General features: G+C 37.7%; 2 protein-coding genes across 3 annotated transcripts in view; one reads left to right on the forward strand and one right to left on the reverse strand.

Annotated features, from left to right (window-relative positions):
* Positions 1 to 3352, forward strand: part of MFAP5 (microfibril associated protein 5) — a 40259-nt gene extending 36907 nt beyond the window's left edge. Inside the window, exons 7-8 of the mRNA XM_087716582.1 lie at positions 1490 to 1563; positions 2672 to 3352. Coding sequence (XP_087572708.1) covers positions 1490 to 1563; positions 2672 to 2793 — 196 coding nt within the window. The 3' untranslated portion in view covers positions 2794 to 3352. The remainder of the gene's footprint in view (positions 1 to 1489; positions 1564 to 2671) is intronic.
* A 10812-nt stretch (positions 3353 to 14164) lies between these two features.
* IFT54 (intraflagellar transport 54) overlaps positions 14165 to 17433 on the reverse strand; it is a 55301-nt gene continuing 52032 nt past the window's right edge. Inside the window, exons 15-16 of one of the 2 annotated variants that reach the window (XM_087716583.1) lie at positions 16267 to 16422; positions 14165 to 14448 (exon numbers count right to left, since the gene is read on the reverse strand). In XM_087716583.1, the coding sequence (XP_087572709.1) occupies positions 14397 to 14448; positions 16267 to 16422 (208 nt within the window). In that variant the 3' untranslated portion in view covers positions 14165 to 14396. Of the gene's footprint in view, positions 16423 to 17433 lie in introns of both variants that reach the window. The other variant, XM_087716584.1, reaches the window with a different exon arrangement.

Raw genomic sequence — 17433 nt, forward strand, 5'->3', positions numbered from 1 at the left:
CCAGAGGTGTAAAACTCAAGGCCTGCAGGCCAGATCTGGCCCGTGGGGTATTTACATCTGTCCCATGGGGTCAGCCTGGAAATATCAAAGGACTGGACTGTGGTGCCTCTTCCCCCCCCCCATGGCTCACATGCGGCCCCCCAATGGCCCATTTTCAGCCTCCTGCAACACTCTGCCAGCCAAATAAGTGCATATGTGTGCACTCCATTTATGTGAGCAGTGAGCAAGTGTCAAAACTGACTCTCAGTTTCATTGTTGCCTGCTCCTCATTTCGGCTCACAGTTTGCCAAACAGAAATTGGAGGAGGGTTGGTAAATTCCTAGGGAGTAGGGAAGGCTAAAGAATGCATAAGAGCCTTCTGCCACCTCAGAACAGTTACCTATCGTGGTCAAGTTCCTCTGGCCCATTTTTGGCCAGCAGAGTGTTACAGAAAGCCAGGGAGGCCAAAAATGGGCCATGTAGGGGCCTCGGGACGCCACTGCTTGGCCTGTTTTTGGCCAGCAGTGTTACAGGAGGCCATGAAGGACAAAAATGGGCCATGTGGGGGCCTCTGTGCAGCCCGTTTTTGGCTGGCAGAGTGCTTCAGGAGGCCATGGAGGGTGAAAACAAGGCATGGGGGGTCCATGCATGGGCCCCAATGCCCTGTTTTGGCCAGTCAAGTGCTGCAGGAGGCCGTTAAGGCTGAAAATGGGATGGAAGGGGCCACATGTAGCCCCCCATGCCCCATTTTGGCCAGCAGGTTGCTGTAGGAGGCGTCCATCCCGTATCCCCTCTGCTCCCTCCCCAGCCCACAGAGAACTACAATGCTGATCCAGCCCTCGAAGAAATTCAGTTTGATACCCCTGCACTAGACTCTTCCCCCTTTGTGTCTCAGAACATATCAGCTTAGAGACATGACTTTGAAAAAGGAAAAAGCAAACTAGCTCTCTGCCACTTCACTGAACACTCCCCATCACCCCACAAATGCCACATGGCTGTTATTTAGCTCCAGTTGATGTGGAACTTGTTTCTTGAACAGACCTAACCCATGTTCAAAAGGATCCTAGCTAAATCTGGTTGGCATCAGTGCAAGAGAGGAGGGATGCAGTAAGAAAAGCTCAGTCACCACGATCCCATCATGCCATTCCATCCAGGGGTGGGGATTGAGCTAATTTGGACCAGTTCGGGCGAACCAGTTGTTACAATTTTGCGCAGTTTGGAGAACCAGCAAATTGCACCACTGGCTGGCCCCACCTCTTCCCTCCCACCCAGTCCAGTCCCTTCATTCCTCATCTCACCTGCTCAACTGCCATTGCTAACCTGCCTTTGCCCGTCATTGTTTCATGTCTGCCTTCCCCCACCATTGCTGCCTTCCGCTTCTGATCTCCCTCGGTGAGCAATTAGCAATTACAGCAGGTATCCATAATAGTTTGCTATTTAAATGCTTGATTCTCAGGGATTTTTTTTTTCTGTTGTCTGTCCTTTTTGTCCTCTGCGCTGCTGGTGGCAGTGTCCGTCGGATATACGTAATAAACAAGGAGATCTGCTCTCGTATTGTTTGCAAAGAAGATGAATTCATGCAAGGTAAGTGACATAACAAAAAAGGATATTTTTTATAAAAAAATTCCGATATTAGAAAAATGCATAGACAGAAATGATTACGAAAAGTCATTCGTATCACAGCTGTATGGCTATATAGTTCTGGGTAAAAGTAAAAGTAAAGGTAGAGGTTTCCCTCGCACATATATGTTAGTCATTCCTGACTCTAGGGGGCGGTGCTCATCTCTGTTTCAAAGCCGAAGAGCCAGCGCTGTCTGAAGATGTCTCCGTGGTCATGTGGCTGGCATGACTAAATGCTGAAGGAGCACAGATTGCTGTTACCTTCCTATCAAAGTGGTCCCTATTTTTCTACTTGCATTTTTACATGCTTTCGAACTGCTAGGCTGGCATAAGTTGGGACAAGTAATGGGAGCTCACTCCGTTATGCGGTGCTAGGGATTCAAACCGCCAAACTGCTGACCTTTCTGATCAAGAAGCTCAGCGTCTTAGCCACTAAGCCACTGCATCTCATATGGTTCTAGTAACATTCAATTGTCAGTCAACAATTTAAGAAGCCTGCTAACAAATGGGAGAAGATGCAGAAATGCTAAATGTGCAGAATAGACACAGGAAGCTTGGGGGAGGGGGGAGAGACCCAGAATTTGTTTAGGTGATTATTAGATAATACACTGTTGCATCACAGTGATCCTAAGTGTATTTGAAGTGTACTATACTCCTAAACAAATATAAAAATAATTGAAATGGAACAGTGATCAGCAAAGAAAAACATTAGATTTTCAAACTGCTCTGAATATTGTGGTATTCCTTATGACAAGAAAGCAAAATTAAGGATGCTTAAAACACATATAGAAAAAATGTTTAAAATAATATATTTCTATTTGCTTTCCCTAAAACCTGGCAGACGTTTATGGAAATGAACTATCACAGACTTTGGGACAAGTGCCTGTGAAACTCACAGATTGAAAACTATTCTTAAAATATATGTAGTAATAATTGGAAATTGAACTGGGTGCCCCCTCCCCCAATTCATATTTAGTCATGATTTTAATGCTATGGATCCATAAAATGATTCTTGCAAATGAAGCTGCATGTGTCAAATGATTAGCTCTTTCTTTCTCTCGCCTGTTTCTAGAGGAGAATTGCCGCCAGATGGCTGGCCTGCCAGCACGCCGCCTCGGCCGCTCTGATGAACCTCGAGGACCATCCTGTAAACGAGCAAAGGGCCAATCTCAGAACACACTTGATTCTCAGTGATCAGGAAGCTGTAGAAATGAGAAGAACAAAGAGGAACTGAGATTATACTGGAAACCCATTCCAGATTTACCTTTTCACACACAATTCCTGTCTCAAAGGATGTTTCACTAGCACAGGGACCTTTCATATCAATAGGTCATCTTTGAGATGTTAGTACTTAGATCCTCCTGTGCACCTGCTTCTGGCTTATTTTAACCTTGGACTCCTTATATAAGTCCTAACCAAAACCCGCCTTAAAATACACATACAAAATACTTGATCCTCCTGTGCACCTGCTTCTGGGTTATTTTAACCTTGGACTCCTTATATAAGTCCTAACCAAAACCCGCCTTAAAATACACATACAAAATACTTGTTTTCTCAGTGACTTCCCACCCAGTTTAAAGCCAGCTTGTCTACAGAAAATTGCTAGAAGATAATTAATATAATTTGCTGCACATATAGTCTATTCTTTATAAGGTTTGATTGTTTCTCTGCAAAATTAGCGGATAATAACCATAAATTGAACTCACCACTTGTATATCTTATGCACTTACTTGAAGAGGAGGAGACACTGAAACTATAGAATCATAGAAAGTAAGGATCCTTACAGACCATCTAGTCCATTCTTCTTCAGTATAGGTGTCCACTACTACAGCATCCCTGGTATCCCCGTGTCTGTTTAAACACTTCAATTAAGAAGAATTTACTATTTCCTGAGGCCATTTGCTCTATTCACTGTTAGGATCCAACTTTATTTACCATAGATCTGTATTCTGGAACAACTTTGAAAGGGTTCTGCATAACAATGATTCTTCAGATATATGAACAGCTACCATGTCTGTTTAATCTTCTCCTAGTGAAATATATCAGGCACTTTCAGCTATTTCTTGTAAACTTTTCCGCCAGGTCCCTAATCACCTGATTATCAACTCTTCTAGACTTGCTCTAGTTTGTCAGTATGACTGTCTTTCCTAAGACATAGTGCTCAGAGCAGGATGCAACATTTTCTATAAAATCTGATCAGCATTGGGGAAAAAAGGAAAGATTTTTTTATTAAACTGTAAATACGAGAGCCTGTTTGCTCCTCGTATTTACTCACTCATCAAATGCATAACATAACAAAATGGTTTCCTTATATGTCTTCTGAAGCTGCCTCAACAAGGGTCAGCAATAAGCACTGCTCACAGTTGCCAATTAGCTTTAGTCACCAACACAGTGGCAATCAGTAGCACTCAATCAGCAATCTCTCCCTCTCCTTGGCCCTTTCTCTCTTCAGCTTATGCTCTTCTGCAGTCTATTTCAACTTTCTCTGCCAAATTCCTGTTGCTCTCCATCTCCTCTCATAGCTCATTACATATTCTATAAAGTTACCATTGGCTTGTGTGAGAAAAACATTCTGTTTCTTTCAGAATGAGATGTAGATGGGGTGAAATATATTGAGAATTTGCTCAACTAAATATTTATACTGCTATTGGAAAGAGAAGGAGGGTCATTACTTAAACGTTTATCTCTATTTCATAAACCTTGTTCCGGACAGCTGTTCCACAGCAAGGAGACTGAGAATAGAACACTGCAGACTGAGAATCTAAATTTAAGTTAGGTTTAGATTGGGAGGATTTAGATTTAGATTTTTAGATTTTATTAACATTTGTAGGCCGCCCTTTTCCCTGAGGGGACTCAGGGCGGCTCACATAAAATCAGGGGGGGGAAATACAACAATGACATAGACACATATAATAAAAGTAATAAGCAACATACATTCATCATTCGGGAGGTGGTTCTCCTCCTACCTCTCGGAGGACCCAATCAAACAAAATTAGGAATAAATTCTAGTGTTCTAAAAGGCAACTTTGGATCATCTCTCACTGCTTCAGATTCCATTCTATGGCTGCATCTAGTTATAACTTTGTTCTAAATGTGATTGAATCTGATATTAAAAATATCTTCATTCTCTAATTTTGTCCAATGTCTCTTTAGTTCAGGGCTATCAAACTCAAGGCCCATGGGCTGGATCTGGTCCATGGGGTGCTTAAATCGAGCCCGTGGGGCCAGCTTGGAAATATCAAAGGCCGGCCTGTGGTGCCTCTGCTGGCCAAAAAGGGCCATGTGCATCTCCCATGCCCCATTTAGGGCCTCCATACAACCTGTTTTTTGCCAGCAGAGTGCTGCAGGAAGCCATGGAGGGTGCACAGGCGGGTGCACACGGGGCCCCTGCATCCCGTTTTGCCAGTAAAGTGCTGCAGGAGACTGTTCAGGCCAAAAATGGGGTGGAGAGGGCTATGTGCCCTCTTCCTTGTGCCCCATTTTGGCCACCAGGGTGCTGCAGGAGTCATCCATTCTGTCTCCCCTCTGCTCCCCCCCCCCCGTCCCACAGAGGGGAACTACAATGCAGATCCAGCCCTCAAAGAAATCCAGTTTGAGACCCCTGCATCCATCCTAAATGCATACTTAGGGCTGGTTTTCTATTCCCCAGTCCTCCCCCCACCAATTAGTTGGTGGCTATCATGTAACATTTTGATTCTTAATGCTGTGCCAAAATTACTGCTATCCAACAGACAACTGCTATTTAAATTTTAAATCAAAGTGAAGTTGCACTGGAGACAGGAAAGAGACAAAAGCAAATGATAACAGAATTGAGAGAAAAATATTGGAGGGTTATACTTGAATATATGTTATATTTAAGTGATTGCCTACTAGGATGCCAAGATCTCTCTAACAGTTACTGCTATTGACCCAGGTTTTATCTAATTTGTGCTTGTACATTTGGTTTTTCTTGAGTAAGTGTAAAACTTTACTTTTCTTACCATCGAATTTCATTTTGCTAAATATACTTGGAACACTGAGCCCAGTGGGCTCTATCAAGATCCAGATGGATCTTGAATCTACCTTCTACCTTGACTATTCTTGCCAGTTTAATGATGCAGATGACACTAAACTCACAGGAATAGCCAATATCTCAGAAGATAGCCTCAAGATCCAGATGGATCTCAACAGACTTGAACACTGGGCCCTATCTATGGTAACAAAATGAAATCCAGTGATTAAAAAGGTTAGGTTTTACACCTAGGCAAAAAAACCCACAAATGTAGAGGCACAGATTAGGTGAAACCTGGCTAAATGGCAGTAACTACTGGACAATATGAGCCAGTAGTATGTGGTAGCAGCCAAAAAAGCCAACACAATCCTAGGTTGCATTAACAGGAGGATAGAATCAAGATTATATGAAGTAATAGTCATCATCCTCATTTTAACCATTGTCTATCCACTGCAGAATGATGGCCTCTTCTGCATGTATCTAACCTATGCAGTCATGAGTTTTCTTTTGCCAATTGGGCCTGCAATACTTGATGATGTCATCAATCCATCTTGTTTTAAGTCTCTTTTGTGGATGCTTTTTATAAGTGAGATCCATTCTATGACTTCTTTTGTCCACCTGCCATCAGTTCATCTTGCTATGACCAGCCCATTTCCATTTCATTTATTTTATTTTCTTGATATAATAGTATTAGTATCGCTTTATAAAGACTTAGTAACACCACACTTAGAATACTGCATCCAGTTTTGGTCTCCATATGACAAAAAAGATGTAGAGACTTTGGAAAGAGTACAAAGAAGAGCAATAAAGATGATTAGGAGTCTGAGGCTAAAATATATGGACAGTTGTAAGAATTGAGTGTCTAGTCTACTGACTAATGAAACCCTTCATATGACATATATGGAATTCTCACCTTTCAGTTTTTCCCAGTAGCAATCTTTTCCTTTACAGCTGTATCTTGCATAGCAGTAAAAGAATCATTACTATTTCTATTATTCTGGCATCTGTCAACATGCCTTCTGCCTTTTAATTCTAGTCAACATGTTGCCATTGGATTCTAGAAGAATATGTCATTTATTTACTAATCCCAGATCCAGTGAAATGGCAGAATAGCATTTGCTTGGTACCATCACTATGTGACACAAATCTACTAAAGATGACATTGTCTGAGCCTTCTGTGAATGGAACCTCAGATGGAATCTAAATGTTTCATTATATCAACTCACTAATAAAGAGAAAAATAATAGTTGAGCAGCCACTAAAATATTCTCTTGTACGGATGAAATTGAATTATGCAAAGTAAGTAGTACCACTGGTACTTCCATAGCATTTGTGCAGAAAAACTTCCCAGTGGATTGTATCACAAGACCTCATCTCCACTACTGTAGTAGGTGCAAGTTCAGTTTAAAAGGCTTAAAATGGTTGCTTCTGCCTGCAGCCCCACTAATTAACTACATGAAATACTGTATAGTATATGCCATTTTGTACCAGCAGCAGATCTTAAAATAAAAGCATTAGAAGGAAGCCATTCATTCATCACAGAAAGTATCAGGGACAAATGTCTGTACAAAAGCAGTATTTAGAAACCGGTAATATGGAATAATCTTGAGAGTGAGTGGCTATTATGGGTAGTTGGTTTTTTTAATTGGACCCCAGGTATTATGCCTCAGTTAACAGCCCTTTGACTATTCTTAGTAACTGCAAATTTTCTGTATTGTGTTTGTGAGGACAAGTATGTGTTTGGTGCCAAAGTATTTTATAACAGATCACATGATCTTCTGCACTTGACAACTCTTGACTGAATGGATGAGTAATTTGTATTGTTTAATATCAGGAAATAGGAAAACTCATTTTGTGATAGTCTGCTCACATACACAAGCAATTCTTAGTTACTATAGCTAATAAATGAAGGATATGTATATGTGAATTTGGCTATATGTTAGGAATTGTCTTTATCTTTTGATAGTAACGATAAGGAGAAATGAATAGGAATTTTTCTCATCACTTTAGGAAAAATAATTGCCTGTTGCCAGGGGTGGGATTCTACTGGTTCGGACCAGTTCACCTGAATTGGTAACTCCGACGATCAGCTGGGAGTGAACTGGTTTGCTCCCATGATCAAGTGGGCCTGCTCGCCCGCCTCTGCACTTTACTGACCTATATCTTCTCAGCTGAGTAGTGTGGTGGAGTGGATTGCCGCGCCACAGCTGTTTTCGTCCCCAGTAGTAATGTGGAAAGCAAGTTTTCTCAAAACTCCTCATGTGAAGCGTGTGATCACTGAACCGGTTGTTAAACCAGTAGGATTCCATCACTACCTGTTGCATTTTTGCATAACATCTAGTTATTATTAAGCTAGAGATGCAGTTCTAATTAGAAAAAAGAGAATTGTCATATGGAAAATATTTACTTTTTTAAAAAGTTTTTACCTTTATATGAGAAGCTAGTGCACCTATGTTGTTAGAGGTACATATGTAATAACTTTAAATCTGTTATGAATGTGAAATATAGAATCAGAGGTGCTTTTTAATGTATTATATAGCTATTACAAACCATATTTTGAATGAACACAAGATATTTCTTATGCAGCTTTACTGGTCTACTTTATTCAGTTAGAATGATTAATTTTAGTAGAATTTGTAGAAAAGAGCAACTATATAAATAACTTGTATTTTGTAGAAAACTTACACAAATATATTAAAAGATTATTTGAGTTCCGATTCCACTTGCTCCAGTGTATGATCTGTCCTATAGTTTTATTTTATAAGAGTTCACTAAATAACTAAGTCTTCTTCCCAGAAACAGCAGAATTCAAGTAGACCAGACAGTCCACTAGCCCTCACTGTGTCAACCTGCAAAACAACTTCAGCTGAAGCCATTGTCTCTCATGCTTATTCCTGTTTCATTTCTTGGTTGCCATTCATGGAGGGAGGGATGGGGAAAGTTAGGAATGTATTGCCTCAGCTGCTAGTCAAAACATCTACCAGCCAGCCTATGAACCAAGGTCACGTCAACGGACATCTGTCGGAGCAGAGTAGGAACCCATGGCTGACTTGATTGGCCTATATGACCTAAAAGACACAGGGGGAGAGAATCTTATTCTTTTAATTATCCCTGAGTGTAGGACTATTTAGACCTAGCTTCACCTTTCTAAATGCCGACATGATGTACTCAATAAAGGGTTTCTTGTACCTGAGCAAACTTGACTGCTGTGAGTTCATTAATTGGAAGGATGACACACTGCTTAAAACAAACCACTAAAGAAAACGAGCACAACTGTCATTATGAAATAGATAAAAAGAGGTGATTTAATTATTAAATTGGCAATTTCAGGCTACAGCTCTTTATCTTCAGAAAATAGAGATATGCATTACATTTGAACAAAGCCAGTACTGAAAGAGAACTAGAGAGGTTCTATGGCTCTCTGTGAAAGTCTTTGACTCTGAATCAATTCAAGATGTTTCTAAAATTGATGGTGATGGTATGTTTGTTGAGCTACAGAAAGGCAGATAGTGGCTACTTTCACATATCACATGAAGCCAAAATGTGGTTTTTGGATTTTGTTATTAATCAAATTTAGCTATGTAATGTGCAAAGAAAATAAAAGTCAAACTTCTCTGAATTGCCTTTATACAGGTTTCCCATTTGATAATAAAATACATGCTTATATGCTTGATATCATGGCTGCCATTCTACCAACTTCACAATGCATCTGTCAGCATGAAAGTCCATTTCAAAAGATTTTGCCGATTCTGAGATACGCTTTGGTCTAACTCCTCGGGGAAACCTCAGATCACCGAATGGAGTGGTTTTTCAACTTTCCCTCCCTCAGGACCACACCAGTATGTGTGTCTTGTTTGAATCTGAGCTCTGGGTCAAAAATAACATTTTCTGGCTGAATTGAGTTCTTTTGCCAATTCTGAGATACGCTTTGGTCTAACTTCTCAGAGAAAGCTCAGATCACAGAATGGAATGGTTTTTCAGCTTTCCCGACTCAGGACAACACCAATATGTGTTTCTTGTAGTAATCTGAGCTCTGGGTCAAAACTAACATTTTATGGCTGAATTGAGTTCTTTTGCCAATTCTGCTTTAGTCTAACTCCTGAGGGAAAGCTCAGGTCACAGAATGGAGTGGTGTTTTAGCTTTCCCGACAGGACAACATCATGTGTTTCTTGGGGGAATCCGAGCTCTGGGTGAAAACTAACATTTTATAGCCATAAATTGAGTTCTTTTGCCAATAAACATTTTATAGGCATAAATTGAGTTCTTTTGCCAATTCTGAGAAATGCTTTGGTCCAACTCCTGAGGGAAAGCTCAGCTCACAGAATGGAGTGGTTTTTCAGCTTTCACGACTCAGGACAACACCAATATGTATTTCTTTTTCTCTGACCTTTTCATGTTATTATTATTTGATTGTGGTCTGCCCATATACTTGTTTCTATATCAACCTTTTGTGTTTTAACAATTAGATCTATTGTTGTCCAAATCATGTTTATTCTTTTTTTTAATAAAAATTTTATTAGTCTTATTACAAACAAAAACACACATACAAAAAAACCCATCATCTGTCATTACGTCTTGCAGAAAGCATATCCATTGGTCACAAGTACATTTCGTGCGTTCTGTCCACAATCACATATATTCCATTCAGTCTAAATTGTACATGTTAAAAATTTATATATTTTACTATCACCATATCAGTTTCCATTTAGTTAAGATTTCAAAAACACAGCCACCTGTTGGCATTTTTTCCCCTTCCCCCAGTTCCAGTCAATATGCCATATCTCTATATCCTTATAACATGTTCTAAAAAATAAATAAATAAATAAAGTCAATTAGTAGGACATCTTATATTTCCTCTCTCTAACCTATCTTTGTTATTATTATAGTTAACTAAGGGTTATTTACATTTTTCTCTCCTCTTCTCTCCACAAACGCAAAAAGCAACAATCTCTGAACAACAATCTATTAATATGTGTTAACGAAATGATCATTTAAAATCTAAGACAATCTAAAGAAAAAAGAAAAAAAATTGACATTTCTAATTAATAATCACCAAAGTATATGTTAACCTTCCCTTTTGTTTTTATAGTTGAAAGACAGAGAGAAAAAAAAACAGTTGTTTGCCATTTCTACTCCAAATTAAAATTTCTAATTGAAAATCTCCAAGATGTGCATTAACATTCCCTTTTATTATTATAATTAGAGAAAGACAGAGAAGGAAAGAAAAAAAAAAGAAAACAGTTGTTTGCTATTTACGTCACATCATCTCTTATTCTAATCCAAATTATTTATAGCTTCATAAGAAGGTCTAAAGCACAAATTTATAGGTTTTATTATTCCACCAGGTCTCAGTTGCAATTTGTGGCCTGGTTATTTATCCTAATTAAGGTTATCCTTTCATTGTTAATATCATGATATATTACATCTTAGCAACTAAACATTCAATAATAATCTATAAGAGTCTACAAAATACTAACATCCCTACTTATTAACCATCAAAAATTAACTAATTTTTATCAATTTGGCATTATCAACCAGTGTCCTTCCAGTAGCAAAATAAATCTTTCTCTCTCGCCAGCAGCTGTGTCATCTCTCTTATTAAAATCTTTTCAGAATTTATCATTTCTCGCCGCACTGTAGCTTGAAGGATCTCTCATGTAATTTCGTCGCTCTTTAATTGTTATTAACGTAGGCTTAACTTTGGTTATCAAACTTGTTTCTGGATATATTTTGTCTTCTTAGTTCCATTTTTCCCACTCTTTTTTCCCCTCCTGCATCTTGAAGTTGAAAGAAAGGCTCCAAGTTGTCAAAAACACTTTTCCAGCTTCCCTTCTTTTCACTTTCACTCATATTTAGTCCATTAATAGATTCATCTGAAATCTTGTCTTTATTTTCTATATTTTCATTCTCTTCTTTAATCTCTGGGGCTCCAACCCCCTCCTCTTTAACTGTAGCACCTCATAAACTGTCCCATTTCTTGTCAAATCTCTTAAGACCTTCTGCAATATTTTGAAGTCCAGCCAGGATGTTTTGGATTATTAAATTTTCTGCCTCTGAATACTGATCCATTTTTCAAAATGCAAAGAAATATAAAGGAAAAAAATAGGAAGACGAATCTGGCACTTTAGCCTGTCAAAAGTTTAGGAAATGTGTATTTATTTTGAATCTTGAACACCAGTTCTTTCAAGGTTTTTTAAAATAGGAGGGTTTTTATTCTTGCTTATCTTTTTCCTTCTCTTGCCAAAATATTTACCAGAAGCACTAACAAAAACAAGTTTCATGCTTTTCAATTTTTTTCAAACTCTTCCATTGCTAGGTCAGTGAAACCAAGTGAAGCAGAACAAAAGATACATTGTAACCAAAACAGAAACAAAGTTCAGACTTTGGCTTCCAGGTGGCAGATTCAATAATTAGTGATTTTAACCAATAGAAGAAATTTTTTTTGTTGAAGTAAGAAAATAAGTTTAATTTAGCCAACAAAAAAATTAGGGTAGTAAAAAGGAAAAAAATAGAAAGAAAGAAATCAGTCCATAGACTACAAGCAGGAAGACAGAAAATGTTGAAATTACTTCAATCCACAAAACATTGTTACTAACAAGAGCAGGAAATCTTCTAATAACAGTCCAATAAGTGTCAAAATCGCCGCTTTATTCTTACTTTGGGGACTGGATGTTATTATTATTATTTTTTTAATTTTCTTAACACAGATCTTCTGAAAGTAAAAAAAAAGAAAAATTAAACCTCACCAGATGGAACGCTTTTGCTTCGTCTCTTCCTTCAGGAGCGGTCTCCGTCTATGCCAGCCTGGGGGCTGCATGTTTGTCCTCAGTTGGAAGTGCTACCCTTGGGTCAAACAGGAACTTTGCGATGTCCCTGTGACCAGCAAAGCTTTGGCTTCCCTGTCGCCATCTCTTCGGGACGGTTTAGGTCCTACCGGACCGTCCAAAGTCAAAAGTTTCATCGACAGACCCGGACTGTCGGGTCTGTGCAATGTGTTGTCGCGACGTGGCTCCTCCCTTCTAAATCATGTCTATTCTTGACCACAACCTGTGTCTGTTTGAGCAAAATGTATATTGCTTTTCTCTTAAGTATCTTCTTTTCCATACATCTTGTAGACTTAATTCCTCCATCATTGCAAAGAATGTTTTAGGCAGTGTTCTCCTTAATTTCTTATTCAACTTTTCAGTTTTATAATCCAACTAAAATGTGTGGTTTCCCTGAGGAGGTAGATCTCAGAATTGGTGGTAGAACTCAATTCAGCAAAAAAAAACAACTCTGGATTTTTGACAATTTGAAAAAGAAGCAAATCAATGTTACAATATTTGAAAGCATAAGAACCATTTTCAGATCTGACCTTTCCATAAGTTAACCACGAGGCATATCTCAGAATTCATGGTAGAATTTCAGTCAGAAAAGTTAAGTTTTGACCAACTCAAATATGTAAAAGAAACATGTATTCAGGTTCCTCTGGCTGTAGAAAGCAAGAACAAATACTTCATTTTCGGACAAGGTTTCTCTGAAGAGTTAGCTCAAAGCATGTCTAAAAACCTTTTCAAATGCGAGGTTTCCCTGGGGAGTTAGATCTCAGAATTGGTGGTAGAACTCAATTCAGCCAGAAAAGTTGAGTTTTGACCCAGAGCTCAGATTTATAAAAGTAACATTCATGTTCCATGTGTGTAGAAAACAGAATAAAATACTTCATTTTCGGAGGTCTTCAGTTGAGGAAGGCAAGACCAGGGTGAGCGCCAAAGCCTAATCCACTAGAGGAGCCTTGCCATCCCTATATTCAAGTTTATATGGCAAAAACAAAAACCAAGAATTAGATATAAACTATTGCAAGATGCTAAGTAAAAAGGGAATTTGGTTTCATCAGATTTGAAACTGTATTTTGGTGCTTGTTGTTTGGTCTGGCTAAAAAAGTTGGTGAATTTCCAGAATAAGAGGCTACTTGATTTAGAAGGTCATAAAGTAAGGTTTGGTGGTTTATGGTATGACAAAGTTAAAATAAATGTTGGTTTTAACAACCATTTTGTTAGATGTACCATTCTAAGTGTTTGGAATAAATATAAAACAAGGTTTTCTGCAAAGATGCCTCTTTGAGTGTCCCCCCCCGAAGCCTTTTTCAGAAAAGCAATTTGGAAAGTGAACATGTAAAAGCACTGTATGATTCAATGGGCAAGGAATTTTGGAATATGCTCTGCTTGAATAGTGGGAGAATACATGGATGAAAGATTAAAATTTACATTACAATTTTTTAAAAAACAATTATAAGATGATCTATCACTGTTATTTAACACGAGACAAGTTATCATGAATGTATAAAGGTATTTCAAATGAATGTTGGAAATGTAAATAGAGAGAAAGAACTTTTTATCATTTATGTGTTAAAACAATGAAATATTGGAATAGGATTCATATTCTAATACAGAAAATTATTAAAGTGAATATAAAGATAAAACCAGAAACTTTGAGAGCAGCAAGACTACTTTATGCACAATAGATGCAAAGATGTAATGTTTTAATATTAGTTGTTTATATAAAATATTTCCCAATAACTATGCAAACAATGTTCATACAAAAATAGACATTTTATTTAATTTATAGAAAACATGTCAACATGTAAAGCGCTTCCATGACTACTATCAACTTGAGAAGGGAGGAGAATTCCATGCGTACTTTTGGCCAGAGTAAAGTCTCATATTCTTATAGCTGGGATGTGAATGCGCATGTCCAGAACCTGCCATAACATCTTGTTGGCGAATGTGATTAATGGGGAGGGGACACAGGGGTAAAGTTCAGACGCCATTAAGTGGGATTCAGTTTCGGCTCCACAGAAGATCGTGTCAAGATGTTGATCCTAATAAATGAATGGGTTTTTTAAAAACTTTGTCTTGAGGCTCGTAAATTAATTAGGTCATCTCTTGGGAACTTCACACATAAAATATAAATGATATTTTATGCTGTACTTTTCACTGACAGATAAAATTGACAGATAAAATGAGTTTTGTAACAAGAGTTGTAGGATTATATATCACAATAATCCTACAGAGATCTACATAGAAAGTAGAAGGAAATTTCAGATGTTATATTAAGCTTCAAATGTATTGTAATAATATGTAGCTTATAAAGAATGGCAACTTTAGCATAAAAACATCTATGATAATATATTTCATCCATTTTTTTTTACTATCCCTTTTCTAAAACTACAGATCCATAATTTAAGGAAAGTGAACATGTATTCTACTTTGATAATATTTAATTTGAGATATATGTACACATGGTTGGAAATAGTTGTAAATTTGGAATGCATATTAATCATTAAATAAATTAAATAAATAACATTAATTTTATCATATGGATAAAATATAGTACAATGTATGGTAGAAATTTAAATATAGCAATAAAGCATACTTTCCCAAACCATAAGGACTCTCTTCTATTTATTTATTAATCAATCCTTTCCCTTCAATAGGCACATATTAAATTACCTTTCTGCTCCACATCTAGTAAAGTATACTTAACCCATGAGAAATATAACTAGCAAAGAAATAATTTCCAAATGGAAAAAAGAATTTTCTTAAATAAATTCAATAACAAATGGTATAGTTTCAAAAAACAAAAAGCATTCAGTTTATATTTATATTCATCAATTCATCAGACAGAAGACAGATGTCTAACTCTCTTCAAGATAGTTAGTGTCAGGTATCTTCCAAGTGTGAATCTGAGTTTTGGAAAGGGAAATCCTTATTTTTGAGTTGTACTATTTTTAAATGGTAATTATAAACATACAGGACTTCACAAGGTTGAGGATCTTAGAAAAAGTATTCTCAGAACAAGCATTACCATGCTAGACTGAGGTGCTGTATTTTTTTCTAAAGATTTGTGCATACACATTCCTTCCAAAATCTAACACTAGATTTTGATGAAATTAGTGTTCTAGAAACCATATAATTTGGTTGGCAAGTTTTCCATTATTTATGAATCCATAAAATAAATACAGCAAAGACATTTAAAAACTATATAGGAAAAGCATATACACAACCCAAAGCATAAATGTATGCATTTTCCATATTCTAATTCTTTCAGAATGACTTAATTTGAGAATATGAGATAAAGCAAAGGAGAGAGAAGTAGAGTATAAATGTACATTGCAAATGTATATTACCTTATACATGTAACCAATATGTTCAGATCAATATCTTATTTTCTCTATGTTACAAGATGTCTTAAATAAACAGACATAAACGGCATTTTTATCTTGAGCTGTAAGAATTTCATTACAAATTTTCTTATGGGGTTAACTTCTTACTTTTTGTTCCATACAATACCACAAAGATATACAGTTTTTTCCCCGAACCTGCAAGAGTTCCTATACAATTTTTTCAAGGATTCTAAGATAATCACAACTGCAACCCTCTCAAATTCCATACTCTGTGTAAAGAAAAAGGTCTTACAGAAAGCCACAAATTAGAACTATTGATATTAAAGTAGCAGAGCCATCAACAGATTAAATACAGTAAATATTTGCACTTTAAAAACTACGAGTATTTTCCAAGAAAACCATTCCAAGAAAACCATTCACAATTGTTCAAATAATTTCTTGAAATTGTATAAGCTATTGTATTGTAATTTTATTTGAAAACAATGTAATAGGTTCCAGCCTTCCATTATTCACCTTCTTGAGTTGATAATATGAACCATCTTCTGAATTTTTTCATTGTTTTTTAAAACATTAGCTTTCTTAGTATAAATCTTGTCTTCTTCATCTTTGATCAATTGATCCAACTCAGTAAGTTCTATTTTTAAGGGTTCCACAACACCATCTGTGATTCTGAAAAAGATAAAGACAGTAAACTATACATTGTAAAACTAATGTAAATCTATTCTGGATACTGTTATATAATTACATTTGATTCAAAGAAATGATAAGAAAATTAGCTCACAGCAGTATATACAGGTAGTCCTCAACTTACAACTGTTTGAGGACTGTTAAAATTACAAAGGCATTGAAGAAGCGGAGTGATGGCATCTGCCCGAAGTTCTGATCGGGACAATGCCCCTGTGGTCATGTGATCAAAATTCAGGTGCTTGCTGAACTTACTGAGTTGGATGACTGCATAAGTATGACTGCAGGAGTGCTGCTCCCTCTGTGGACCATGGGATCTTGAACAAGAAGACTCTGGCACATGGAAACCTTCCATACACCAGGACACCTTGCTGGCTATACCCAGCAGTGCACAGGCTGCTACCTCTCCTTACTCCCAGGAAGCCTGTTCCGCCCCCCCCCCCCCTCCACTCCTGGAATGCCTCAACTAGCTAGGCTAGCTGGGTGAAATCCTTTGCCTCCCCCCAACTCCAAGATTTCCTCCTTCCCCCTCCCAAGAAGCCCGGCCTCCCACCATGCCTTCTTTGCCCCAACACATCCAAGGTCCACATACCTTTTCCTTCCTTTGCAACTGCTCACAAGAATGCAAGGCTGAGCTAGAGAGCTAGTGAAGGCAATTTTCTTAAGGCTAAAGAGGCAATCTTTTTAAAGGCTTGGCTAGGAACAAGAATGGGTGGGTGGGAAGGGAGAAGGCAGTGCTAGGCCTAGCTGGCAAAGGCCAAGTCCATGTCCAATTTCTGCATGCCAGTGGGCACTGGGGCTCCTAAGACTTCTCTCCCACCTCCAAAGTACCGTGTACAGATGTTTAACAACTGCAATGATTGTGATCATTGAGTAAGGCAGCATTGGTGTCTCATTTAATGACCATGACTTACAACAAAATTCTAGGCTCAATTGTGATTGTAAGATGAGAACTAACTGTAATAAAGTTATCTTGAGATTTTACTGAGCTGGGAA

This window comes from Thamnophis sirtalis, unplaced genomic scaffold (genome assembly GCF_051295495.1).
Source record: "Thamnophis sirtalis isolate CommonGarterSnake01/CBP01778 unplaced genomic scaffold, rThaSir2_p1.2 scaffold_5, whole genome shotgun sequence".
Taxonomy (NCBI): Eukaryota; Metazoa; Chordata; class Lepidosauria; order Squamata; family Natricidae; genus Thamnophis; species Thamnophis sirtalis.